At 49.1% G+C, this 27,080-nt stretch overlaps 1 protein-coding gene across 2 annotated transcripts in view; it reads left to right on the forward strand.

Annotated features, from left to right (window-relative positions):
- The window catches only part of LOC119384097 (dual specificity protein kinase CLK2), a 68,955-nt gene that overhangs the window by 20,058 nt on the left and 21,817 nt on the right, over window positions 1-27,080 (forward strand). Inside the window, exons 2-7 of one of the 2 annotated variants that reach the window (XM_037652389.2) lie at window positions 3,257-3,365; window positions 3,878-3,962; window positions 4,107-4,173; window positions 8,263-8,376; window positions 8,437-8,527; window positions 11,249-11,712. In XM_037652389.2, the coding sequence (XP_037508317.1) occupies window positions 3,257-3,365; window positions 3,878-3,962; window positions 4,107-4,173; window positions 8,263-8,376; window positions 8,437-8,527; window positions 11,249-11,712 (930 nt within the window). Of the gene's footprint in view, window positions 1-3,256; window positions 3,366-3,396; window positions 3,524-3,877; window positions 3,963-4,106; window positions 4,174-8,262; window positions 8,377-8,436; window positions 8,528-11,248; window positions 11,713-27,080 lie in introns of those variants that run through there. The other variant, XM_049412769.1, reaches the window with a different exon arrangement.

A 27,080-nucleotide genomic window follows, 5' to 3' on the forward strand; every position in this document is an offset into this window, starting at 1 on the left:
GGTTACCCTGACCATGTACATGTCTCTGTTGCCGAAAGGTTGTTGCGTGATCTTCAGTCAAGTGGCCACACTAATGCAGGCCAACCTGCCAGAGAGCGACAGAATTTCTCTAATTCCATATATGCATAAGATAGCACACAATTTGAAAAAAGTAGCGCAGCGAGTGGATGTGAAAGTGCTTTTTTCGGCCCCACAAAAATTGAGCAGTTTGTGCAAAATGTCTGTCCCAGCGTCCAGACCCAATCGGGCGTGTACTACAGTACCAGTACTAGTATGATCGCCGACGTCTAATCATTTGGAGCTGCTGTATATGGCGTTTCTGCGTCCTTGAGAAACAAATACACAATAACGTACGCTAGTTTTCTTCTCCACCCCCACTTGCTCCTGCTTTACGAATCTCCCGAATTTCGAGGTTGCCAGGTTCACAGGTCCACATTAGCATTTGCAGTGCCTGTTGAATTATTTGACAGGCCCTGCACATGCTAATGTGGACTTGGTAAGTTCGCACTGTGGGGTGGCTCAACACACTGCTTTTATTGAAATAGCAGTGTCCACGTTCACTGTGCATGAGTTAGCCGATTTTTAATGGTTTGTACCTATGTTTGTTTTCTTTTCTAAAGTAAGCCTTCTTTGTTATACTGCTCCAAATTTGGGATTTCGTGCTAAAAATTCAGTTTTTTTTCGTAACCTGCTCCAAATTTGGATTTTTCTGCTCGAAAAGCAACATTTTGCTGCTCGAAAAATTACTCCAATCCTATTTCGGCTGTTGCACCCCTGCACACGGGGATTCCCTCCGGTTCAGTAAAAGCAGTAAATGCATGAGCATTCAATAAAGTATTTGATTAGAATCATAAGTGTGCATTCTTCTTAGAGGTTATTCTGCCGCCATATCTTGGAATTTTGGTCCGCGACCGAGCAAGGGCCCCCCCACCAAATCTTGTCCGATTATCTTTCACCGCATGGGGGGGGGGGGGGGGTGAGGATTGCCCGGGATTTTATGGTGTGTGTGTGTGTGTATATATATATATATATATATATATATATATATATATATATATTATATATTATAAGGCCGTATCATATGCAGCATTTTTGCTTGCGTTCCGTCAGCGGCGTCGTCTGTGACATGAACGCCAGGAGAGCGAATCCACGGTGGTAGAATCGGAGAGGTGGCCAAACGAGCGCCACAAGCGCGTCGCCGAATCCCCGGAGTTTCTCGGAGCAGTCGCCAGGTGGCGGAACGGGTTAATGGACCCAAAGACGCGCATCGCAAGCTTCGCTGTGATGTAAAAGGCCAGTTATCACAGCAATCTTTCTCGCTTTAAGACGTTATTTGTGGTTTTAATAGGCTGCAGTGGCTGTTTACCGGCCTTGCCCACTGAAGTAAGTATACGAGGCTCCGTGGAACTTAAAGATTTCTAATCGGCACCTGTAATAACGACAAGACTGACACAGCGAGGGACTTTCTGGAAGCGTAAAAATTCCTACCGGCGAGGTAGGTACGAGAACATACTATCCAGCGAGCTGGGACGTCGCCCTTTAATGCTGGAGGACGCCGCAGCGTTGAGGTCATGCAATACTCCTGACACTTCTGGAGGAAAGATACAACTTCCGGTGAAGTGATGTATTTTATGTTCAGATCCCCCCCCCCCCCGCCCCCCTCCCCGTTCGGATTAAAGGACAAACGGTGGCGGCTCACAGGTCTACTTGCGATCGGCGCTCTATCATGTGTTGACATATTACAGGGGCCGATTAGAAAAAGATCCTAGGAGCCTCGTACGTTTATTTTTGTGGGCAAACTCGGCAGACAACCACTGCAACCTATTAAGACAACGTTTTAAAGCCTATGATAACCGACCTTGTGCAGAGCAGCCCAGAGGAAGCCTGCGATGCGCAACTTGTTGGCCCACTAACCCGTCCCGCCACCTGGCGACTGCTGCGAGAGGTTCGGCGACGCGCTTGCGGCGCACCACCTCACCGTACCTCACCGTGGTTGCGACGCACTCTGTCGTGAGAGATATGAGCTGGAACGCCGAATTCATGTTTATTCAGCGATGAGTTCTAACGTACCGATATGAGTGTGGTGTATTGAATTACCAGGGGTACGCTTGAGATTTTAGGCAGTTTTAGAATAGCGTACGCTGGGTTAGCGTTTGCGGCCCGCTATTTCCGTCACTTAACGGGAGCACGCAAGCGGTTAGCGACGCATGCGTAGTTGCGCGGAAAGCCAACGCAAAGCTTTGCGTAAGTTATTCTAAAACTGCCTTTTTTTAGTTTTAGAGTAGCGTACGCAAAGCTTTGCGTTGGCTTTTCGCGCAACTGCGCATGCGTCGTACGCTAACCGCTTGCGGGCTCCCGTTAAGTGACGGAAATAGCGGGCCGCAAACGCTAACTTAGCGTACGCAAGGTGCCTATTTGTCACGGAACGCTACTGTTGCGCTTGCCGACTGCGTCTAGCCGCAATGACCCTTAAAAGTATTCAGAATTCCGTTAGCGTCAACGCTAACGAGAGACACAGCTAGCTCACCTGATTGGAGGAGCCCTTTACAGTGCTTGTGCATTCTCGCATTGAGTTGGAAGGTGAAACCGATCTTCCGAACACGACTACTGACTCGTACGTGTTCGTGACGGTCCATATTGGAGTGTTTTACGCGCGTGAAACGCCGTTGTGTACAAGGTTGTTTGTAAACCTAATCGGTTACACATTACGGATTTAGCTTGTCATAGGGCGCGGTAACATACACGGTCGAGCGATACGCGACGTGCAGTTGTGATGCAACTTTCGGATACATCTCTGCAGGCTGAATTATTCGGCGCAACGTATTATTAGTAATCAACAACCGATCAGCATTCCTCCCTGCTTGTATCTTTGTCGACCTGTTTCCAGTGAGTCTCCGCTTGACGTTAAGCGCAGCCGGATTGGGGAAGCTCGCTGCGTGAGTTCGAGCTTGTTCGAGAAAAGTGTTCGCTAACGTACTTTCGGTACTTCGGCCGCACCTTGCAGTGAACGGAGCTCGATTAATTGTTTCAGATGACAGCGTGCTGTATGAATAGCGGTAATGTCAAACATTTGGACTGCGCAACAGTGTCGATGACGACGTTCCGTGGTAGCGCGCGCCGCTGTACTCGCCTTCGCTTTTTCCGTGGTTTAGGCGAGTCGGCGACCTAGATCGGTCCAGTTCCTTCAGAGTTCTTTCGCTAACGCCAGCGCGGGAGAACAGTGTGTGACATAGTGTGCTTCGGTATCTCGTCGCAGCCACCGGCGGGACGAAGACGGGGGCCGGCCGTCGTCGTCGTCCCATCACCGGCGGCGCAGTCGTCGCAGCCGTCGGGAGCACCGCGGACCACCGCACCACTGCTCGCGGGTGAGTGCTTTCGGGGAGGGCGGCTATTTCGGGCCCAGGACCCGGGGTCCGAGCGTCACTTGTTGTGGGGGGGCTGCTTTTGCGTCGTTGGGCAAATGGTGGTAGGACGCACCTCCTCCGGCGCCGCTGGGGCTGCGGGCATGTCGGCTGCCGCTCAGGTGAGGGCCTGCCGCCCGCCGAACCGGTCGCGCTGTGGGGCTGGGGACCCCGCGTGGGGGGGCTCTGCCCGGGGCTGCTGGCGAGGCTGGCGCGTAGTCGCCGCACCTCGGCCGAAGAGGAGCTAGTGGATGTAAATGTTTCGCATGCTGGTTGGGGGGGGCACGATTTTGTGTCTGTGTGAGTGTGTGTGACGGGGCTGACGGAAGGCCCCCTGGTGCCTCCTCTCTGTTGTTGTCTTCTTCATGCGCGTGACTTGCGCCCCCCCCTTCCTGACCGATGGGTGATGACCGGCGGCGACGATACGCGGTCCCGGTTGGCTGCGGCTGCTGCGGTGGTGGCGGTGGCGGATGCAGTCGCCCGTGCGGAGGCCCCCGAGCGTGGAGGACGACGAAGAGGGCCATCTGGTGTACCGGCCGGGAGACGTGCTACAGGACAGATGTATTGGTCCTCCCTTCTCTTATCATGGGGGCCACTCCTACTAGGGGGGCAGGGGGGGTTGGGGATGCACCACACTTGAGGATCTTGCCTTGGGGGGCACTGACTGTGGGCCCCCCCGTGGGCTTTTTCCCATGCCTCTTGCAGACAAAATCATCACCACTCTGGGCGAGGGCACCTTTGGCAAAGTGGTCAAGGTGACTGACTTGCACACGTGAGTATTTATTTATAATAAGATAGCTCTGCATGGTTTCTGGGGTGTGCTACTTTCAGCGTAACTGTGCATTTGTGTAATATCGGTGCCGTCTTGTGGCCACTAGCGGAGCAGCCGCGTTGGAGGCCAAGCCAGCGTTGTTTTTGACCTGTTGGGTGAGGGCAGTAGGTGGGCTAAAAATGGCACACCTCTTCCGTCTCCATGGTTGAGCTCTTGCGGCACAGGCATCTCTTGGCAGGATGCTGTCACTAACCGCGTGACGTTTGTGGCTGTTGGTGCAAGGCTCTAAAAAAAGGTGGGCTAGCTTTTTTGACATGTGCATATCCACTTGCACATCAGGGTGCTCCTTCCTCGCTCCTACCATCCACACTGAAGAGCCGTCATGCTACCACGTTGTTTGATTTTTTTCATGTATGTGTGGTTTCAAAGTAGTACGTAAGCGCAGGGGTCTGCAAATGTTCTTCAACCTATACTGATTCGTGATTATTTTCATCACTTGAGGTACTGGGCTGGTTCAATGTGGTCACATGGGACAAGTGCGGTGTAATTTTTCTATGCTTGGTCGTCTGTTATGCAAGCCTGAGACTGAGCCACAGCAAGTGTTGCAGTTCTTTAATCGAGGTATCGTTACAGAATGCTTGGAACATTTTATTATATTTGAGAGGACAAGGCCAGAGTTGCCTTTTTTTTTTTTGAGAAGTCACGCTGCATGCTCTGCAATATTTGTGCTCTCTTTCACACTTCGAGCATTTACTCACACCTCCAGGGCCCGACTTAGGCGTAGGCAGACTACTGGAGCCAAAGGATTCAATGATGGACTGAAAGCTTGCAGTATCGCTAATTAGAGCAGTTCATCTTGGAATGGCTTTCCACTCTTGGACAGTCCAGACGAATGAAGGAATGTTTTGGCTTGTGTCCTAATGACAGTATTGGGAAAACCTGTGCAATGAATGTGATGTGCTAGGTGTATCATCTGGCTGTTGGAGGAACGAGGTGAGTAGTGCAGTAGTGAGGTTGGCTGCAGCGATTTTTCATTGCTTCCATTGCCCCCGAACTTATACCTCTCTAGTAAAGTGGCATTAGTGTTGGCAACAGAAGTCGAGCCCCAATCCTGATCGATGTTGTGCGAAACGGCTGCTTCTCACATTCTATTGTGCCATGCCTGCACCAAGGCTTGCATGGGCAATCCTCCAGATAGAAACTTTCCAAGCTCAATAGATCGACAGCAAAGTGGCATGTTGTCCGCTACGGCACTTGGAGGCCAAGCCGTTCACTTCTGCAAGTTGCCTGCCGTTCAGTATAATCAGGGAGCAAACTCTTGTACTTCTGCAGGGCTGTTATTATCGGTTGTCTAGGGATTTTGTTCTCCTTTGCAAGTGGATGGAATGCGGTTCACATTTCACGGAATGAAGTGCATGTGCGGAATAAGTGCATGTGCGGAACAAAGTGTATGTAATTGCAACAAATGAAAATTGGGATGCAAACTGCACGCTCACCTGTTTTTTAGGGTGCTGGAAGCTGGGAAACATTGTTGCAAGGACCAAGCACGCAACGAGTGAGGAAAACGAAATGCTAATAGGACATGATTACTGTACATACTCACGTAATAAACCCACTTTTTTTCCGTAAAACCAAAGCAAAGTTGGAGGGTGCGCTTGTTGTGCGGGGTAAATTTTACGAAAACTTTTTCGGTATGAGTAAAAAAAAGAATGCGGTAAAAGAAAAGTTAGGTAGCTTACCTTTCGCAGTAAACATACACGTGCACTGTTTGGAAACAGCTTTTTTATTGCCCGTCACTCTTCGTCAGAATCACTAGACCCGTCGTCCAGGTTGCTCGCCACTACGTCATCTTGCTCCCACATCTGGTCATCCTCGCTGCCATCCAGCGAATATGCAATTCCAGTCTTCGTGAAACTCTTTTAGATCAAATCGGCTAGCAACGAGCGCTATGCGTCCAAGATCCAGGAGCAAACCAGCTCGACTGACGGCCTTTTAATCTTGCCAGTCGGCGTTGGGGCATGCCCTCCATGGGCCATCCAGTCTGTGTACAAGTGGCACACACTGTCTTTGAATGGCTTGTTCACACAAAAAATATCAAGGCGCTGAAGCGCCGAAGTGAGTCCACCTGGAATGATGGCGATCTCAGTGCACAGCTCCTTCCGTTCCCGGCGTACATTCTCTCCCAGGTGGCCGCGAAAACTGTCCAGCACAAGGAGAGACAGGAGAAGCAGGGTGCCGTCCCCAGACTGTCCGAACCCAATCGGCCATTAGATCGGCCGACATCCATTCTTTCTCTTGGGCTCACGTGTATGCCAGCTGGGAAGTTGGCCTTCGGCACGGTTTTCTGTTTGAAAATAACGTACGGTGGCAACTTCCTGCCGTCTGCCGCGATAGCCAGCATTACTGCGAAATGCCTCGGTGCCTGTCGTTTTAATGAGCACTCTGCGTGCTCTTCTCTCATTGACCGTCCTGCTCGTCGGCATCTTGAAATTGATGGGCGTCTGGTCCGCGTTCCCAATTCACGAGAAAAGAAATTCTCGGTCCTGCCGCAGGCGTATGACAAACTTGTGAAAGTCCCCTACCTCTTCTTCGTAGCAACGAGGTAGTCGCTGACAAAGTGATGTGCACCTCCTCAAGCACAGTCCGTTGGGCTGCATGAAGCGTGTCGTCCACCCATTGCTCGCTTTGAAAGCGGTGGTCATGAGGCCGTACTTCTTGGCTGTGGCTCGTGCGTGCGTCCTCATCATTTCGTACAAAACAACACAGCCTTCCTTTCGCAGGTGCCGGACATATTCAAAGACCTCTTCTTCCTCAGCAGGAAACTTTTCGGTCTTCGGTCCCCTAAAGGCACACCGCTCCCTATTCGTAGCACGTAGCTTGTCGTGTAGCTTCCGCCAGTAACGTACACGGACGCTTTCAATTCCGAAATGCCTACCGGCAGCACGATTCCCGTGCTCAAGAGCGTACTCCACAGCCTATAGCTTGAAACTGGCCGCGTAGCTCACATTTCGGCCAAGTCCGCAGCAAAGCACAAAACGGACTGAAAACAAACTCACAACGGAGTGGGAATGGCTGGCAGGAGCAAAGAAAGTAGGGCTACAATTGCTACAATGGCTAGAACTCTAGAACACGCGTCACTGTGTAACGTTGTTTTGATTGGCTTTCCCACCTGGCCTCGTTGGTAGATGGCGCTATCTTCTGCAAGCTGTCTCTGCCTGTCTCGGCGCGCTCCTGCTACCGGTTAGCGCCGCTCCTTAAAGTTTTCTATTTGCAAAAAGTGACCGTTCGCTGACGTGGGCAGTTTCGTGACCTTCGCTCGCTGTGTGCTTGTGAGCCGCAATGTCTCTACACTTGCACCGTTCATAAATCCTTCTGTGGCGCACGGATACTTCCAAAACAAGTGTGAAAAGAAAAGGACGTGTCGCGCACAGATAAAAAGGAAAAGAAACAAAGAGCGTTGCAGGGGAAGCAAACCGAGGGTGGGTCGGCGTAATAAAAAGAAAGAAGAAAAGATCTACGGGCAAGGAGGCGCCGCGTGTCTGTTCGCGGGACTACAGTAGATGGAAGTAGGGGGTGCGTCTATTACGCGGGAGTAAAAAAATCCAGATTTCGACGACTAAAGTTGGGGGTGCGTTTATTATGCGAGTGCGTTCATTACACGAGTAAATGCGGTAGTATCGAAAAGGAGACAAGCACGAGAGGAAGGAGCACAGGACGCATGTGGTTCCGAGTTCCTTCTTGTTGTCCCCTGTATGCTACTAATCATGTTCTATTATGCTCGACATCAACTAGCCCAAGTTTATGCCTTAGCTGCTACGAAACTACTCTTGGTCACTGTGTTGTGGCCCTGCGCAGAAAGAAATAGTGGTTTGAGGTTGGGAAGGGCGCTGATGTTTGCAACCTGCGCACCAGTGGCAGCATAATGTGCACTGGTAGAACGCTAATGCTTGCAAGAGAACAAAGAGGCCTTTGCGGGAGCCAAACATTGTGGTGGCTCTGGTGAAACTGGAGTCATTAGTGGGGCGCATATGTGCAGATGCGGTTGATGTTTGGCCAAACGAATAATAACCTTTCGGTGCTGTGTTGTAGGGAGCAGACAATGGCATTGAAGATAATCAAGAATGTGGAGAAGTATCGTGAGGCAGCCCGCCTGGAGATCAACGTCCTTGAGAGGTTGGCCAAGTGGGACCCAACGGGCAAACAGTGAGTGAGGAGCCCAGGCCTGGAGCTGCCATCATCTCATATGCCTTTTGACACTTGCAGCCTGTGTGTCAAGATGCTGGACTGGTTTGACTACCACGGCCACATGTGCCTGGCCTTTGAGATGCTTGGCCTCAGTGTTTTTGACTTTCTGGTGAGTCGTAAGGCCCTTGTAGCAGTGGCAGACATCTTTCTTGTAGACCCTTTTTTACAGGCATTGCCGTGTTTGATCACATGCTGATGTGACCTTCGGAGCCTTTGCGCAGAAACGTAGGGCAGCATAAAACATTTTATTGCAATAGCAATTACGTGGACACTCTCGGCGGGTTTTTGCTGTCAGTGCCACCGTGCCATTGCATGCATGCATGTGTGTGTGCCCATTTATCTATATGAAATGCACAAAAAAAAATACTCCAGAAGAAAATATTTCTGCAGCGTGTGACCAGGAATTTGAACCTGCAACCATTCACTGCACAGCGTGACACATTAACCCTGTGAGGGTAGTATTTTTTCACGAAATGCACTCCAAAAATGTGTAATTTTTTATTGCTGAGTTAAATAGATCAGACGATTCTATTCAAGAAACAAATTGTCTAAAATTTTATTGCATGACCGTAAAGTGGCAAAATAATCATTTTTGTTGTTACATACACATGGTTTATTCGTGAGCAAGATCAAGCAGAATCCTAAAAAAAGAAACACTTATACAATTTTTTAAAATAAAAATTATGCCGTTGTAGGAAATATAGCTCACAGACATACAAAAATAAGCACACCAGAGTATGTTTCCGCTAAAAAATGTTCTTGCTCTTACACTAAAAACTCAGCATGTGATAGTCGAGATGTCACTCCTTCGTCATCATCCGAGTCTGAACTCGTAAGTAAATCCTCGTCTGATGAACTGACATCCAACGAATGAGATTCTGATTCAGCACTTGAGGAAAAGTCCACATCAGAAGAATCGCCGCTCGACTCACTAGCAGCGGAGAAACTGGCGTGCATTTCCATAGCGTAAGCGAACTGCGTGAGTGAGCGCACTGAAGAAAACTGTATGGTTGTGTGCCCGTCCGGAAAGCAAAACGAGTGAAAAAGCTATAATAATCCTTCGTCTTATTGCCAACGAGACGGGGTTAGTTTTTCAGAGTCCCCAAAACAGGAAACGCAACCATGGCAGCATCATTTGTGTAATTTAGCGCCGCACAGAAACAGATGTTATCGTGCCCTGGGGAGCAATAAATGAGAGAGCAACAAGCGGTCACTCTTTGAGAGATTAGAAACCAGACAGCCATCAGCTTTGCGGGCGCGAAAAGCAATAACCACCTGAAGGACAAAACCGAAACCAGCCGCACTGTGTTGCACGTGCTCGAATGCTCAAGTGTAAGCCGGTGCGCCGCTTTGGAAAAAACCAAAACAAAAAAGAAATGAGACATGAGCGCTTGAAAACAATTCCGTGAATTTGCGAAATGTGACAGCACATGCCAAGCAAGAGAAATGATTGAAAAAGGCGTGCTTTTTAAACGTACAGGCAGTGACGTACATGTACGGCGTCAAACCTGGCAAGCCAACAGCCTACTCCGGGGTTTTCAGGCTAAACAAAGAAAAGCTGAAGAGGCAGCAGCTATGAAGGTTGGTTAGCAGAATGCCATTAAAATGAATGGCGCCGTAGCTTTATTAAGCACACGGTTGGGTTCCCTCCCCACAGGGCGTCTGGTGTGTTGCGACGCCGTGGACGTAAGCACGAGGAGTTTGGACTTGTTGTTTAGCTGGGCATCCTGGGATGGAGCTATTGTTTGGCCCCGTCTTTATGACTGCCGGGAAATTATATTTTCCTTTCTTCTCTCATTAGTGCAGGCCAGTGTTGTCACATTCGATTCCGATTTTGCAACCTTCTGGCAACATTAAATTGTCTCAGAATGCCAGCACCTGTCACCGTGACAACTGTTTACTAGTTGGAGTTAAACTGGGCAGCTGCTTTCTGGCTGCAAGAACTCTAAAAAAATCGGAGGCCCAGTGTGGAAAAAAATGCTAGATTTATTTTGCAGAATGGATGATGCATCAGGTTTTGCTTGTTTGCTTTCATATCATCGAAGTATTATGAAAGTGCATTCACCTTTAAGGGGGCCCTAAGCTGTATATGCAGGTTGTCTGTGTTCTTGCTCGATGAAGTTTTGCTTGCACAGGGCTTAGGAACAATCCTTGCAGTAGTCTCGCAGCAGCGTGGTCACTCCTCAGCAGAGGAATGGTCAGCCTAACTGCCGTGGATTGCCGAGCACTGATGGCTTGCTCAGAAGCTGTGGGTGATGGCACTCCCGAGTTGATTGCTGGCATGGCACACTGTTTTGCTACCATTGTTGCCTGGCAGCTTCATTTTGTCGTTTTGTAGGTAAGGCAGCTGGTAGCACTTAGTGTAACGTCGAGCATCCTGAATGGCCTCTGTCCACTCTGTAGTAGCCTTTAGTTGGTTGACTGTACATACGGGGGCATATGTAAGTATCATTCTCTGCAATGTGAAGCCATTTAACAGCCACGCTCAAAGTGCTTGTAATGAGCAGCAGGATGAGAAGCTGGGTTGGAAACGTAATTGTTGGATAGTAAAAAGCCACGCACGACTTGGAAAGGTGCTTGTTCTCTTTTTCTACTATTCATCAGCTTCCTTTCGGCCTGCAACAGTTTTGTTCCGAGTGTGCAGTTCCTCAAAGGAGTGCTAAGCACACTTTCAAAGGCTCTGCTGTGTGTAGCCATTAATTGTCTCGGTGGAACTGTTGCACATAATATTTGTGGCTCTGTTTTTGTGCCTCCGGTGACGTCATTCATTTCACTGTGCCCACCATCCAGACTCAGGTACTGCAGGCCGAAATGTTGATGTTATGTGCAGAAGGACAACCACTACCAGCCGTACCCGATCGAGCAGGTGCGGCACATTGGCTACCAGCTCTGCTACTCGGTCATGTTCTTGCACGAGAAGCAGCTGACGCACACGGACCTCAAGCCCGAGAACATTTTGTTTGTCAACTCTGACTACGACATCAGCTACAATGCCAAGAAGAAGCGCGACGTGCGACGTGTCAAGGACACCAGCATCAGATTGATAGACTTTGGGTCGGCCACGTTTGACGAGGAGCACCACTCGACCATCGTGTCGACGCGCCACTACCGAGCGCCCGAGGTGATCTTGGAGCTGGGCTGGAGTCAGAGCTGCGACGTGTGGAGCGTCGGCTGCATTCTGTTCGAGCTGTACCTGGGTGTCACCCTGTTCCAGACGCACGACAACCGGGAGCACCTGGCCATGATGGAGCGCATCCTCGGGCCACTACCTTATCGCATGTGTCGCAAGACCAAGTGAGTAGTGCCCTCTGTTGAGTCTCTGGGGACACCCATGCAAACATGCTTTGGGACACCACAACATGTAGCTCAGAGCAGGCTGTGTTTGGAGACCTTTTTCCTGTAGCCATCCAGCTGTCTGTGGAGGCTGTGCTCCGAATATGCTGCTGGCGAGCGAGTGCAACTTTTCACACTTTCCCAAGGGATGTCAACGTGCTTGTTTTGATTGTGAACATTCTTAATTGCGTCTAACCTCTGAGCTTTATAGTTACCGACACTTTTGCAATGCGCTCTCATATCCCTTGCCGCGAGCTCTTTCAAGGTGCCGCTACGTAATCCAGAATTCAACAGAAGGCATCCGGTTTGGATGAAACATGACAAAACAAAAGACGTGCGCCAACAGAGTCAAAACTTTTCAGAAGTGAACATGGTTCGGCGCTCGTACAGGTATGTTTACAATAGGGCAAGAAGTAGAAGCACCTGTTTAAGTAAGGTTCAGCACATAAAAAGGGGGCCTTGTTTCGATTGTGTGTGTGTTGTTGATTGCATCACTAGGGATTCCATATACAGGGAGGGCTTCCAACTTCCTTCCTGGCTAATTATGCAAGAGTTTGCCCAGTCTATAATGTGCTCGGTTGCCGCTGCGTGCTCTGCCAGTGCATTTGACACCACTTTTTTATTTATCCCCATCGCTCTGATGTCGATGCAGCCACTGATGATAAAGTTGCCCGTCTCCCCGATGCAGACGATCTTGCAATCTGCTCAGGGGATCTAGCAAACAACGGCAGAAAAAGATTCTTTTGACAGCTTGACCTTTCCACTTGCGAGTGCTTGCCTCGGCGCACAGGAGCAACCTCAGTGTCATATTTGTGCAGCATACGTGATGAGGGCAGCCTGCTTGGTTTAGTTGAATGTCACCACAGTATAGCAACATATTGTTGCTAACGTTCACAATCTCACATACAGTCGAACCCACTTATAACGATCCCATATATAACGATCTATCGGTTATAACGACCATATTTGGGTGCACTTACGATTTTCCTATGCTAACCCTTGAAGCTGCGTCCACATATAGCGAACATTTTTCAAAGCCTATACTTTTACAACGAACGCTGCAGACACAGTCGCGGTAAAAATATGCAGTGATTCCACTCCTGCGCCAACTGCGCCAAAGTGCGCCAAATTGTATTTACTGTGCCATCCTGATAATATCGACGAAAATTGCGCCAAACTGCGCCACAGTCTCGGGTTTGGGGGCGTCTACCAGCGGCAATCGCACGGCCGGCGCCTCAGAACATGTGCAGCTTGATCTTGGGGCTGCAAAAGTCGCAACCATGGACCAAGAATTATTCCGCTGAATAAATAGCGCTCGCGCGTGCGTCCTGAACACGGTGTAAGAATATTCAGGTGTTGACACTGCGCGCGCCTAGGCGGCCAGAAAATGTTCGGTCGTCGGTCCGTAGTGTGCCTCGATGTGCGCGCCCCCCAACAAAACGCGCATCAAGGCACCCTATCGGTCCGTTGAGCGGTGCGCCACCTAATGGCTTGAGGCGGAGATGCGCCCGCGAGTAGCCGAATCACGGTTGTGCTGCGTCATCGCCGCCGCGCTCGCCGTGCCCTCTCCTGTTGCTCTCTCGATTTCGCCCCTCGACGCCGCTTGGCGGATGCACATTATCCAGCAAAATGGCACAGAAAAATGCACGTTATCAGCAGCATGCGCGTTGCTATGGAGACGACTGCCCCGCTTTTCGTAGCGCCCTCCAAGACGGTGCCGATGAAACTGCAGGTCATCTGATAAGAACCCGAACATTATCTGGACGCGTGTGGATTGCGGTTTCCCATGCGTTGGGGGAAGAGTGTCATCACCTGAGTATATTCTTACACCGTGGTCCCGAATAAGCCACGATGTCATGCACGGTGCCGACGCAGCTTCTGTTCTGGAATTCGGCTCGACAGCAAAACGCGCTCTCCGCAGAGGCTCGTGACGTTTAGGCCTCTCGGTAGCGAGAAAGTGCGACGGCGATTCATCGGCGGACGTCGTCTGTTCTAGAAACGCTGCTGATAGCTCGTTTCAAGCGTCGCACGGCACGTAAGGAAAGCAATCTTCAGTAATAACTACATGTGTGCTGCTAAAATGTCTGGCACTTCTGTTTCCGGACATCGCGGAATGAAATCTGGGATCGCTAGCAGTATATATATGGAACAATATCGAATTTTCCTTGCTTCGCGTTTATGGAAGAACACGCGAACGGTGGAAACGTGTTCACACTTTTCCTCAGATATACTTTATCCATGGATCTTCATTCGGAAGAGCTTTTTCGTAATTGCTTATACCAGCACGTCCGAGTTTAATCACTCTGCGGTAAATACCCCCTAAAAGGCCCTGCCCTTTCGAGCTCACGTGCTAGGGTTCCAATTGGAATTTTTGCTTGCTTTTTAAAAATGTCATCTCATTAATAAAAGCATATATCCTGGTTGGAGCCGCCGCAAATACGCAGCTGTCAGTAGCGGGCCCGTCACTGACGGCCCACAGTATGTTACACGTCCGCTCCTCGCTTTCGGGGGTCAATAGCTGAAAAACTCAGTTTCGCTTAAGGGCGAAGCAATGAATGCGATACCAACAAATTGTATTGTTAAACGAAGTGAGGCTAGCAGCTAACTCTTTTGGATTCGATCTCGCGTAACTCAACAAAACACTGGTTTAAGCGAATATGGCCGCTCCAGGAAACGAAAAACGAAGCGTTTTCTTGCTCTGAGTTCTCTAAACACGAAGTAAGCGTTGAGAGCACAGCAAGTTTACGAGCCGTCTCCTGTTGCCTCGAGATGGCGCGCGCGCAAGCGACGGCAGGCCCGCACGCGGGAAGATGTTATCTCATGCGCTGTCCGTGCGACGGAGAGAGACGGCCGGCTAGCTTAATCTCCGCTTCAGCCGCGTTCGTCGCCAGCGCTCGCGAGCTTTTACCCGCGGCTAGAATGTGCGTGGTGATGTTATTAATTTGGTCTTTATACAGAAAATTACGGCAATGGCGACGGCAAAAATCTGCGGAGAGCGTGCATATAATTGTTATCACAATAAACATTTTAAAAAATATGAGCCATTTCACTCTGTGAAGTGGATGATAAGCGAAGCTGTTTCGCGCATGGCAAGGAGTTGACATTGTGGAGGACAGTTTGGTATGTAAGGCCAGGTTTTTAATGTTCAATACGTAATATTAATGCGAAAGCATCAGGTGCTTTATCAAACACGAAAATTGACCGTCGGCGGCGTCAATCGATTGATGCAAAAAATAATCATGTGATGGCGTCATCATCACGTCATAGATCGTCAAAACTTGTGACGTCATCATGGCGTCATATATCGTGATGTCACGTGATGACGCCATCACGACATCGTCGCTTTACACTGCTTCCGTAATCGGTGCGCCGATCATGGAGAGCGCAAAACCAGGTGAGGTGAAGAAAGCTTGCAGAGAAGGAGGGCTAGGATCAACCCGTCGATCGAGAAGAAAAAGAACCTGGCTTTCGCCTTGGAGTTTTCTTAGGGGAATGCATTAGGGACAGTGTGGCTCTTTGGCATTGAGGCACTGCTGTACATCACGGCGTTTGTCTACAATGTCTGCTGATAACCGCATAGATGTATTTAGGGTGTTATTTCATAAAGTGCAATTTTATTGATCTGGTATTCTGTTTATTTGCTAGTGTCGAAAATAATCGCTGAAGAGGTTAATTCAGAACACTCAACTGCATGAGCCCTTATTTTTTCATTAGGGAGTGAAGTATGGAGTTCTCCTGAGATTATTTTTTCCATGAGATTTGCAATGAATTGAAATATTTCTAGCCTTCATAAGAGCCCCATAATAATTATTCAGGTGCTTGAATGTTATTGCAATATGCTTCTGTAGTGCACTACAGGATGTAAAATTCGCTGCTCCAGAGTGCTCCCAGATGCAAAATTATCTGCTCCAAAGTGCTCCAAGATGAAAATTTTGCTGCTCCAAAGTGCTCCAAAACGGAAATTTTGCTGCTCCAAAAATTGCTCCAAATGAGAAGTCCTCGGTAGCATCACTGAATATGGCACATACGAAGCGAAAAAAAAGTTAAACATGCCTTCTAAAGCGTGCCCCGCTCCAGTTTACTCGCGACTAAGATATCCCAGATCAGCGAGCACTGCACGTAGATTTCGGACGCTGTGAGCGTGGTCGCTCACTTTCCAGGCGTTTCTTCAGTGGCAGAATGGCAGTGAGGAAAAAAGAAATAGTAGGCAGCATGAAGCCTTGCGGTCAGCTTTAGCACGGTAACCTTTCCCGACGCCGTTCTCTGCAGCTACGACCGCCTGCGATGAACCAAACAATGCCTTGGAATGCAAGAAGGCATAAATACAAGGAGTGATAACCGCGATAACTTTCCATCGCAAAAAGGTTCACTGCGTCCCTAAACTCGTCGACGCCACAATGTGCCGCGAAAGGTCGTCCGTCTTATCGGTAACGGCAGAGAACGGTCGATCGGTGATTACGACTTCAGCGCGATTGTGGCGATGCCTTCGTGGATAAGCATCCGGAAAGAGCGAAGGCGAGGTGGCGGCCGTCGATGAACATGTCATTACGACTTATAGCGCACAACTTTATCACAGTCATCTGTAGATATCTGCTCGGCTGCGCGTGTGGCGTACGCCGTACACTGCGGATTGACGGCGATACGAGCGCGCCATGCTGCCGTTCGCCGCCGCCGCGTCGTGCGAGACCTAGTCGCCGCACCCGTGCACGTTCCAGAGTGAAGCAAGCACGAAGAACGTACAAGCGCGCGCATACGGCATACAGCAAGCGGCCCGGCAGTGACTCCGCGAGCCGAGTAGGTGACGCGCTGCACGCAACTAGCCAGGGATGATCGGCTCCACGTCGTGGTACCGCGCTTCGGTGAAGCGGTGTCAGCTCATTGCAAAAACGGTTAATTCACTCGTGAGCACGCATCGGGCGTCGCTTCACGACGCGAAAAGGCTTAGCTTGTCACCGAAGGGGTTGTTAGCACTTTGATAAAAGTGCAAAGAAAAAAAAAACGGCTTCGCCGTTAAGCGCACGTTTTTAAGGGCGAGTCCATATACAACGAACTACTGATATATAACGACCACTTTTCACGATACTTTCGATTTCGTTATAAACGGGTCCGACTGTAATACATTCAGAACCTGCAATGACGAAACAACCGGGGAAAGCCAAAACGATGTGAGAATGAGATGGTTAAGTTTGGGAAATAGCTTTCTTCGCATAGTGCGCTGACATCATCGTCCTGCTTGAGTGCTTTCGGGCAAGCTTCAATCACGAGCAACCATATTTGGGCCATGCTTCAACTGTATCTGAATATATCAACTCTACTATGTGCGCTCCTTTACGTCAGTACTCGTAGTTTGTCAGCTTCTGAGCATCGCATTGTAGCAGAACAGGTTGCTAATAGCCCGTGGGCCTCACCAGTTGTTCTAGTAAAGAAAAAATGGCTCAATAAGATTTTTTGTCAGCTGCATGCACGAAAATGTCTACCTGTTACCTCGTATAGACGATGCCCTCGACTGCTTAAAAGGAGCCGAGTTCGCTAAACCTGTGCTTCAGTTCCCGGCAGTTTCCGATGGCTGAGGCTGATAGCCCCAAAACAGCTTTGTTACCCCTGATGGCTTGTACGAGTTTAATGTCGTGCCATTCATGCTCTGCAATGTGCCTGACACTTATGTGCGTATGTCGGCAACATCCTCCATGGCCCGAAATGTAAGACATGCGTGTGCTACTCAACGGGATACGGAACGATAACTTTGCGGATGATGTTTTGCAGCAGAACAAGAGTTTAACTGCTAAAAATGACTGATACAACAAAGAGATTTGAAAAAGGCACGCAAGAAATCTTTTTTCAGCGATTTTCGGTTGTGCCTTGTGCCCTAGCAACTGCCAGTAGCAGCTGCAATATGTCACAACACCCCATGCGTGCAGCCGCAGCAGTCGCTGGGGCCGCGGTGCCTGTTCCTTGCTGTCGGCACTACTATAGCTTGAAATTGTGGTACAGTAAAAGCTCGTTAATTCGGATTTCACGGGACCGGAAAAAATATCAGAATTAACCGAATGTCAAATTATCGAAAGTATCAAGAAAACAATAAACAAATGTCTGTTACATCAACACACTTTCATCTTCTTGATGAATACGTAAATCCTGTACCAATTTTGCTTAAGGGCAGCGTAAAAGCTTTTATTTCGTGATTCTGCGACTTTGTTCTCAATGCGACCACGGCGCCAGACTCTCGTGTTGAAGTAGCCCGAAAAGTGATGTGACAGCGCCACTTCATTTTGGTTGTCTGCGAACGCCGTTTTCGCTCATTGGCTCGGCACATTTGTGGCACTTCACGCACTGCGTGCTTCACGGATTGTCTGAATTAATTGAGCTGCGGCCAAATATGACTGAATTAACAAGTGTTTGATGCTATTCAACGATGCATGCATTGGTGGGGCCCGGAAACACAGCCACATTATCAGATTATCTGCATTAATGACGGTCGAATTAACGAGCTTTACTATGTCTGAAACATCAGGGAAACTTCTCTTTGTATGACACATGCTTTCCCGCAATCGGTCTTCGTTTTGAAGCGTTCATCGTGGCGGAAGGAAATGCCTGGCTAATGCGGCACTGAAGGCTGTTATAGTAGGATCGTTCCTTGCGACACACCGTCGCATACGTTTCCTGGAGATAAGTGGCGTAGACTCTGCATACGTGCTGCACAGCCATCACGCCAAACTTGGACACATTTAAAAATTGACTCCGTTTGCTAGCTCGGAACACTTCATCGCTTCACTTAGCTGCATGTGAAAAAAAAAAAAAATCGGTAAGAGCATAGGACGGTGGCGCCATCTAGCTGTAATGCGGGCAAACGAGGCTTGCCTTCAAATATTCCATGCTGTCCATCGTGATGAAGCCAACCAATTTCAATTAATTCAACCTGTAAATGCTTTGTGGTAGCGTGGATGTGACAGTAGCTGCAGTATGCACAGAACTATGAAACGGCTGAGAAATTGCACACATGTGGTGCCTCGTCGCGCAAAAAACGAACTGCGCAGCGGTTGAATGCCGACCGCATGAACTATGATGCCTCAATTCAGCCGTAATAACTGCCTTTCTGCCTCAACGAAGCTGGTTATATAGGAATTATATAGGAAACCACACATTTTACATCCTCTGTAATATTAATTTATCTACTGCTGCCGCTGCACGTTGGACCATGTTGCTGGCTCGGACTGCTTGACTGGCACTTCCGCGGCCTCCTGCACCTCATCGTTGCTTGGCACAGGAGGCTCGTAAACATAACTTCTTGGCAAGTTGAAGTGGTCTGCACCATCAGAGGTGAATTCATCGCTGGTAGAGAGACCACTGCATGAATGCATACTGTGCAGCTATGTGACGGTGTGCGGGTTCTGAAACAGCGGCCGGCCGGCTGTCGAATGAGGGTGTCACGACGTCGCGGCTTCCAATTCGCGTTGGCCGAGTGGCTTGGCGCATGCTCACAAAAACGTATAAAATAAGACCACCCGCTGAAAAGTTCGATAAGTGATTTCTTTTCGATGTACAGTCGATCCCGGATATGTTGAACTCGAAGGGGACCGCGAAATAGTTCGATATATTGATAATTCGAAATACGAAATATGCGTATTTAAGGCTTCAATTAAAGCACTGCAGGCCTCGACACAGTTTTCTGAAATCATAAAAAGCGCGAACATGACGATTCGCTCACATATGCTAAAGAACAAGGCGAGAACTTCTTTTGCAAGTTATCGCACTTTATTTCGCATGAAAATAGTCCGTAAACTTGTTTTGCTTCTTGCACGCCGTGAATTCATCAAGTCACCGTCAATATCATTGAAACTTTCCAAATAAGTAAATTAAGCACCTTCGGCCACATCAGCGGTGATCGACTCTGAACGCTGATGCAAGCTCTGTAGCGCGGTAAAGGGTTTAGTGGTGGCAGTGGCGGCATTGGCATCTTCAAACCGCACGGGTTCATTTCCGCAGCACCGGCATTGCGGCTATGATCTCAGTGTCGATGCAATCAGAAACAGCTACGTCGTTATCTGCTCTGATGAAATCGCTCGCTGTGCTCCCGTCCGATATGGCACCCGGAAATGCTAATAAGTCGCAAAATTCACTGACGCGCCGTACGCCGTAGTCAGCGGTCATGACGCACCCAAAGTGATCACCTGGCACCAAGGCCCGTAAGGAAACGGTGCACGACGGTGCTTTGCTCGACGTCCTTCCAAGCACCGGTAATCATTTTTATCGCTACGAGCGGGACAATGTTTAATTCGACTCCCGAATGACGATTTATCATGAATGAAGCGAGAAGTACACAAGTCCACATGCCGCAAGAGACAACGCTAACAACGCTGCACGAAGAAACATTTCTCCACCGTCGACATCTTGGCGATACCGATGGCACTTGTGGCTTTGAAGAAGGCAGCCGCTACTTTGGCAAGAAATGAGAAAAAAAGTGTAGCCTCTGAGATGTGTGTTCTAAACAGAAAGCACTAAAAATACACCATGAGGTTGCGGATCTCGAAGGCCATGCTTTGCGGGCCTGCATACCATCGTGCGTGAACAGACAAGGAAGGAATGCAAACATTACAACAAGGCTGCCAAGTCACTTCGAATTCTCATTTTTGGTGCCCTCGGCAATCAGCCTTTTCGAACAACACTAGCCCATGCGTTAAAACCTGCGGATCGTGTGTCAAATATACCGGTGCACTGACAAGCGCTGCGCAACAAACCAGAGCAACGCAATTTTGTCACCTGCGCGCGACGAGGGATTGGAACTTATAAGACGCGGCCGAAAAATGATCAATATTTGTTAGGAAAAATGCACTTTCTGGGCTTTGGTGCGGGGCAGCGTTCGATATAGCGGATGTTTCGCTGTGCGGGAGTTCGATATACGTGCACACCAGCCCCATACTTTTGCATGGGAAATTCAAGGGGATTTCTCAACTGTTCGATATAGCCAATAATTGAATATATCAGAGTTCGATATATCCGGGATCGAATGTAATTGCACACTGAGCATTTCAGCAATTTTGCAAAATTTTCAGATTTTGCTTCTGTATGCCTTTAAACGATATTGTGATATTTTTACATTACTTTTCATTACATCTTCAACACCTCGAAACAGAGCTCCTTTGCCTCAGATCCGCAGGTCTACAGCTCAACTTGAAGTGTCGTTTTGGCGCTCGACAGCTCCTAATTTTGGGTCATCTCTAGAGATGGCATTCTTCTGGATCTGACGAAACTTGGTGCCATTGCCGAGTTTGCTAAACTGAAGAAAATGATTTCACTGCTTCCTTGGCATTTGTTCATATTTCTGTTCTTTTATCCGAAACTTTGCCTCCATCATAGCTCTTTTGACTGAACTTCTCCGCGGCAATCTGGATTAGAGGTGTGCACGGGCTCCGGGTAGCCCGAGCCCGACCCGGCCCGCGGGCCGGGCTCGGGCGGGCCGACGCATTTCCACCTCGGGCCCGTGCCGGGCTCGGGCTACTTGGAGTTTTATCGGGCCGGGCTCGGGCCCGGCGCAAAGCCTGACTCAAGCCCGAAATATAGAAAATGAGCGGGAATTGTTTTCCAGCACGCATACAGCGCCTTTTCCGCGACCGCCCTTTACCACTTTTCGTTTCCATTCGCTACTTTAAACAAAAGGGGAGCTCTCCGATTATCTCTCTATGGAATCGTCCGCCTGTCCATCTGAAGTTTTAGTCTTCTGGAAAAACAAGCAGCAGAGATATCCTAAGCTTGCCAGGCTGGCAAAAAAGATATTAGCAATTTCGGCGACGAGTGCAAGCAGCGAACGCAACTTCAGTTTGGCGGGCTACATTAGAGTCACTGTATATGCTACCTTTAGGTAGCAGAGTTGCGCATTGGTTCGGCTAGCAACCACAGCTATGCGGTGAAGTCGCACTTCATTTTTGCAGGCGACTTGCCAACCGTGTCGCTGATTAACCTGTCTGGCGTGTCGAAGACCGGCGATAAACATTGGCTGTCGATGGCTAGTGTTAATTCAGTTCGCTGCAGCGGCGGCGTCAAGAAATAAAAATAAAATTGGCCCAAGCGGTAGCTTCTCCGCAATGCATGGTTGCTAGCGGCGTTGGAAGACAGATGCGCAACTCTGCTACCTAAAGGTAGCATATACAGTAACTCTAGGCTACATAAAGCAAAAGCGCCGCACTTCGTTGAAGCCGGAATCGTGGGACTGCTTGCTGTTTTGCACGACAGCTTGTAATCTGTTTAATAGAGACTGTTCGTCGTGTGTCGTTTGGTCATATTCGACATGCTCAATAAAATGCCAAATTACCGGAGAACCTTCAAAAAGCCGGGCCGGGCCGGGCCCGGGATTGTGTTTTCGTATGTCGGGCCGGGCCGGGCGGGCTCGCAGCCCTTTGCCGTCGGGCTCGGGCGGGCCTTCGACAAAGTCAGCGGGCCCGGGCCGGTCTCGGGCTCGGAAATACGGCCCGTGCACAGCTCTAATCTGGATGTTTCGGGATGCTTGTCGGCATATGACTGTGCATTTGCCACACGCGGCCGCCTTCTTGAATAATCTCCGATTCTGCAACTTGCCTCTACTGAAATCCACACGGATGCTAGTGGTGTTGGTCTCGTTGCTGTGCTCGCCCAGTGTGAATCTGGATTTGACGAGTATGTCGTCTTGTACACCAGCCGTGCGCTCACTAAAGCGGAAGCCAACTGTTGTGTTACAGAAAAAAGGCAAGTTTTGGCCCTATCTTCACGCCGCCCATTTGAGCGTCGTTGTAGACCATCATGCATTATGTTGGTGTTCCTCTTTGAAAGACTGGCAATGTCTGTTAAATAAAGGTAGACGATGGTAAGCTTGTGTGCATCATTTGTTGTGCCCAGTCTTATTTGCCAAGTCAGTCTTGCACGTCTTTATCGTGGGTACCACTGAAGAAAGGAGGCACACGTTACCGAAGAGGGCCAGAACAGGCAACAGTTGGAGTAGTAAGTGGCAACCTGCTGCTCTTTGTCTGTGGCTATGGTAGCAACTAGAGGCAAAGTGTAGCTTCGAAGTTCCAGGATTCCAGCATCTCCACGAGCCTTGCCTTGCCTTGCCTGTCCGACAAATCATCGCCTGTCTGCAAGATCCTACGTATGTGCCTGGCCTGTCCGCGAGGCGTATGAGAAGGATCTGTATCGACGACAGTAATTGCATTGACCACTTAAAAGCAACTTCAAGGAAACATGGGAGGGAAAGAAATGGCTTGCATGACGTGCTAAACAAGGCCTACAACGAAGCTTGCAAATTATATAGGGAGTCAACACTAGCTAGAAGAGACTTGAAAGCAGGGTTGCCAGGTTTGGCTACTTTTTTAGGCTGGTGGAGGCAGAAGAAACGTCTGCTTGGCTACTTTTTGACCACTTTCTTGTTACTTCCATTTCAACCGAATTATCAATATTTTGTGAAGTCGGAGCCATTGGAGTTCAAGTATGGTGGACCCACTCTGGAGGATTTGCCAAGACTTGATAATAATTGATATTCGTTTTGATAATTTGAATAATGCATAATGATTTAACAAAAGAAATCAAAATAAGAGCATATATAAAAGACGCACAGCAATTATTGTGCAATTGTGCAAGCAGACAAGACGGCTGCATTAACCTGACGAGACGAAATTGGTATAGATGTACTAGATTATAGATGTACTAGATTATAGATGTACACCAACTGGACAGCTGAACAGGACATCCCTTGTGAATGTGTGCCGCTGGATTTTTGAAGCATGGGGGGGGGGGGTGTTTCCTTCAAGACAGTAAGGAAAAACCTTCAAAGTCACGGGAATCTTGAACAATTTCGATGGAATGGAGGACGACCTCCTCTGGGCAGAGGCGAATTTTAGGATGTAACGAGTAAAGAGGACGAGGAATAAGGATCAAGAGAGTGGTAAGCTAGGCTAGTTTGTATGTATGCATCGTAATAAACAGCGTGAAGAACTAGAGACAGAAGGGAAGAACAACACGGGACGATCGCTGACTGCCAACTGAAACATTTATTTTGCATAACCATGCTTATGAAACAGAGCTGCACACCACGTGCACTAGAGGGTCCGGTTAGAAAAACCAGATAAAACCACTTAAAAACAGCAAGACGCTCAGATAATCCAGCTCTTTGTCAAGTAAGGCAATCGAGGCCTGAGCGACGCATGTATCTGACAGGGCACTGATGTGGGCAGCCTCCACAATTTCCCGCTGCTTGTGCTCCCCGTGACGGTACAAAATGGTGGTGTTTCCAAACAAAGGAACACAATTCCGACACGCCAATAAATAGATTCCTTGCTGTACATCTGTGGCGTACTCGATCCCACTTTCATGTGACTGTGTGTATGTTGGGCAGACGGGGCACTGCATTAATGTATGCCTGTGTGAGCACAATAATTCTCTCAATGGCCAAGCCAACGCGCACTTGTCGCTACACTGTCGTGAATGCGGATGTGTTCCTTTGTTTGGAGAGGAGCTCTTGTTTTTGGGTCACGTGTTCAGCAAGGGTGGTGTTTGCCCAGACCCACGGATAACAGCTGCCATCGCTGCTTTCCCGCCACCCACTGACAAGAAGGCTGTACGCCAATTTCTTGGCTTGTGTGCCTACTACAGATGCTTTGCCAAGGAGCTTTCACGAATCGCCGAGCCACTAACGCACCTCACGAAGACCGACGTGCTATTCAAGTGGGGAACGGCGCAAATCGAAGCATTTCTAGAACTAAAACGGCGCCTTCAGATGCCTCTGATACTAGTGCATTTCGACGAATACGCCGATACGGAAATCCACACCGATGCAAGCAGCGTAGGACTCTGTGCCATCCTTGTCGTTTTTCTTGCGAAACAGCGTTCTCCTAAAGAACTTCTCGCCCCTTCGAGCCGACTACCTTCTCATGGTGCCTTCAGCATTGAGACGAGAAGTCCTCCAGGCCCTACAGGACGACCCAATGGCAGGACATCTCGGTGTTTCCCGCACGCTTGCAAGAATACAGAAAAAGTACTACTGGCCGTGCCTTGCCGCCGACGTCGCTCGCTACATAAGGATGTGCCGAGACTGTCAGCGATGCAAGACACCGCCAACAAGACCAGCAGGCTTTCTTCAGCTGATCTAGCCACCTCGCCGACGGTTCCAGCAAATCAGGATGGACTTACTGGGGCCGTTCCCGACGTCGACTTACGTAAACAAATGGATCGTTGTAGCTACCGACTACCTCACCTGCTGCGCCGAGACATGTGGCCTGCCCAAAGGCAGCGCCACCAAGGTAGCCAAGTTCTTCATTGACAACACAGTCCTGCATCACAAGGTCCTCATTACTGACAGAAGTATGGCCTTTACTGCGGAGCTAACTCAGGCAATCTTGAGATACAGCCAGACAAGCCACTGCCGGACCACCGCCTACCACCCACAGATAAATGGCCTCACCGAGTGTCTAAACAAGACCATTGCTGGCATGCTGGCCATGTGTGTCGACGTCGAGCACGAGACGTGGGATGCCATCCTTCCGTACGCGACTTTCGCATACGACATGGCAGTGCAAGAAATGACACAGCTGTCGCTGTACAATTTGTTCTACGGAAGGAGCCCGGCAACGACGCTTCACACAATGCTACCCAACATCACCGATGAAGAAAACCTTGACGTGACTGTTTACCTTCAGAAGCCTAACTCACCCGCCTACGCACCAAGAATCGGCAGACGACCGACAGTCGCGATTACAGTCTTTGACGATGCTTCGTGAAATGCCAGCCCGACGACCATGTGTGGGTCTGGACGCCGATACACCGGCGTGGACTTAGTGAAAAAAATTACACCATCTCCCGCTAAAGGGAACCATGTGTGGATGCAAAGCAGCGGGGAGCCAGTGTCAGCACCAGTGTCAGTGCTGACGTTGACACTGGCGCTGACGCTTGCACTTTTGCTGGCGCTAACTGTGACACTGGCGGCGGCATTGACGCTGGTGCTCATTGCGGCGTTGCGCAGGAGAGAGTGAGGTGCGCGCGCTCTATCATTTTATACCGCGGAACTACCGTGCCACCTGCAGCGTAGTATGCAGCTGTCGCACTACCTGTCGTGTGCGCCACTCCGTAGAGTGGAGGATTCCTAGAGGGGAGGGGGAGGGGATGCGCATGCGCAGTGGGGGGTGTGGACAGACGCGGGAGGAGAGACGGACAAAGCCCCCACCATAAGCTGCGCATCTAAAACTGGCGCCGCGCACGACCTGAAGTCATCCATGTTTTACGCCTTAAGCCATTTTATAGCGTTAGCGAGCCTTAGGACTCTGCTTTTTCCTTTATCATTGTACTTTATTTGTGTATGCACTTTTTTCCCCTGTCCATGTTCTGTTGCAAGCATCGGGACGATGCTTTTTTAGAGGGGGCCAATGCCACGTGCGCATCTTTCATTATTCTTATGTAACTAGTGTGTTGCACGTGTACCCGCTGCCTTGCACAAGCTGCACCGACGTCGGGAACCGATTGTCTGGGAACCTTCCAGATTATTTTAGAATCTTCTTATATGCTTGAGCGTGCAAATGCAAACAGTTGAGATTATTCTGGAACTAGCACGGCCACCGGTGATAAGGCTCGAATGTTCGATGCCGCATGTATAAATGTCGACGTGCCTTACTGCAGATTAGTTTATCGACGGCCGACACTCTGTTCGTCGCTATCAGTGCACAGTGTGTATTGTTGTAGTTCGACTTTCCGTTTTCTGGCCACAAGTTCGGCCAAATAAAGAGTTTAGTCTAACACTCCAACTGCCGTCTTCGTCGATGTCACGACCCCGTGACAATATGAACAAACAAGTGAAGAACAGAAATAAACGTGCGGCATCATGTGATATTACCGATGATTTATAGATGTGAAATAAAACATGACGGAATGAAACGAAACTGAAACAATGATAACTAAAGGAGCATGCAGGGGGGTCTAGTTGGTAAGACATGCCAAAAAACATATAACTACACCTTGTCCATTTCTTTCTTGTGTCCTGTTCCTATGCGTAGTTTGATGTTTGTTGCAATAATAATCAATGGAAACCTAAATAAACGCAGCATGTTAGAAAGTATTAATGGAAAAATGGAAACTTAAAATAAATGAGGTATTCTTTGTTACCTATGTATTGTCATACAGACAATAGACTAGGTGGCTTGAAGCCCTGGTAAAGCTCGATATGTTACTTTGTGAAGGCAATACGATGCTGCAATTTTTACGTTGGTAGGTGGTTTGTTACGTTTACATGTAGTGCATCCGAGGCGGGCTCAGGAACAAGATATTCACATAGTTATTGTTTTTATTTTGCACCAACTAAAATATTTTGGAAATTCGTG

Source organism: Rhipicephalus sanguineus, chromosome 2, assembly GCF_013339695.2.
Source record: "Rhipicephalus sanguineus isolate Rsan-2018 chromosome 2, BIME_Rsan_1.4, whole genome shotgun sequence".
NCBI lineage: Eukaryota > Metazoa > Arthropoda > Arachnida > Ixodida > Ixodidae > Rhipicephalus > Rhipicephalus sanguineus.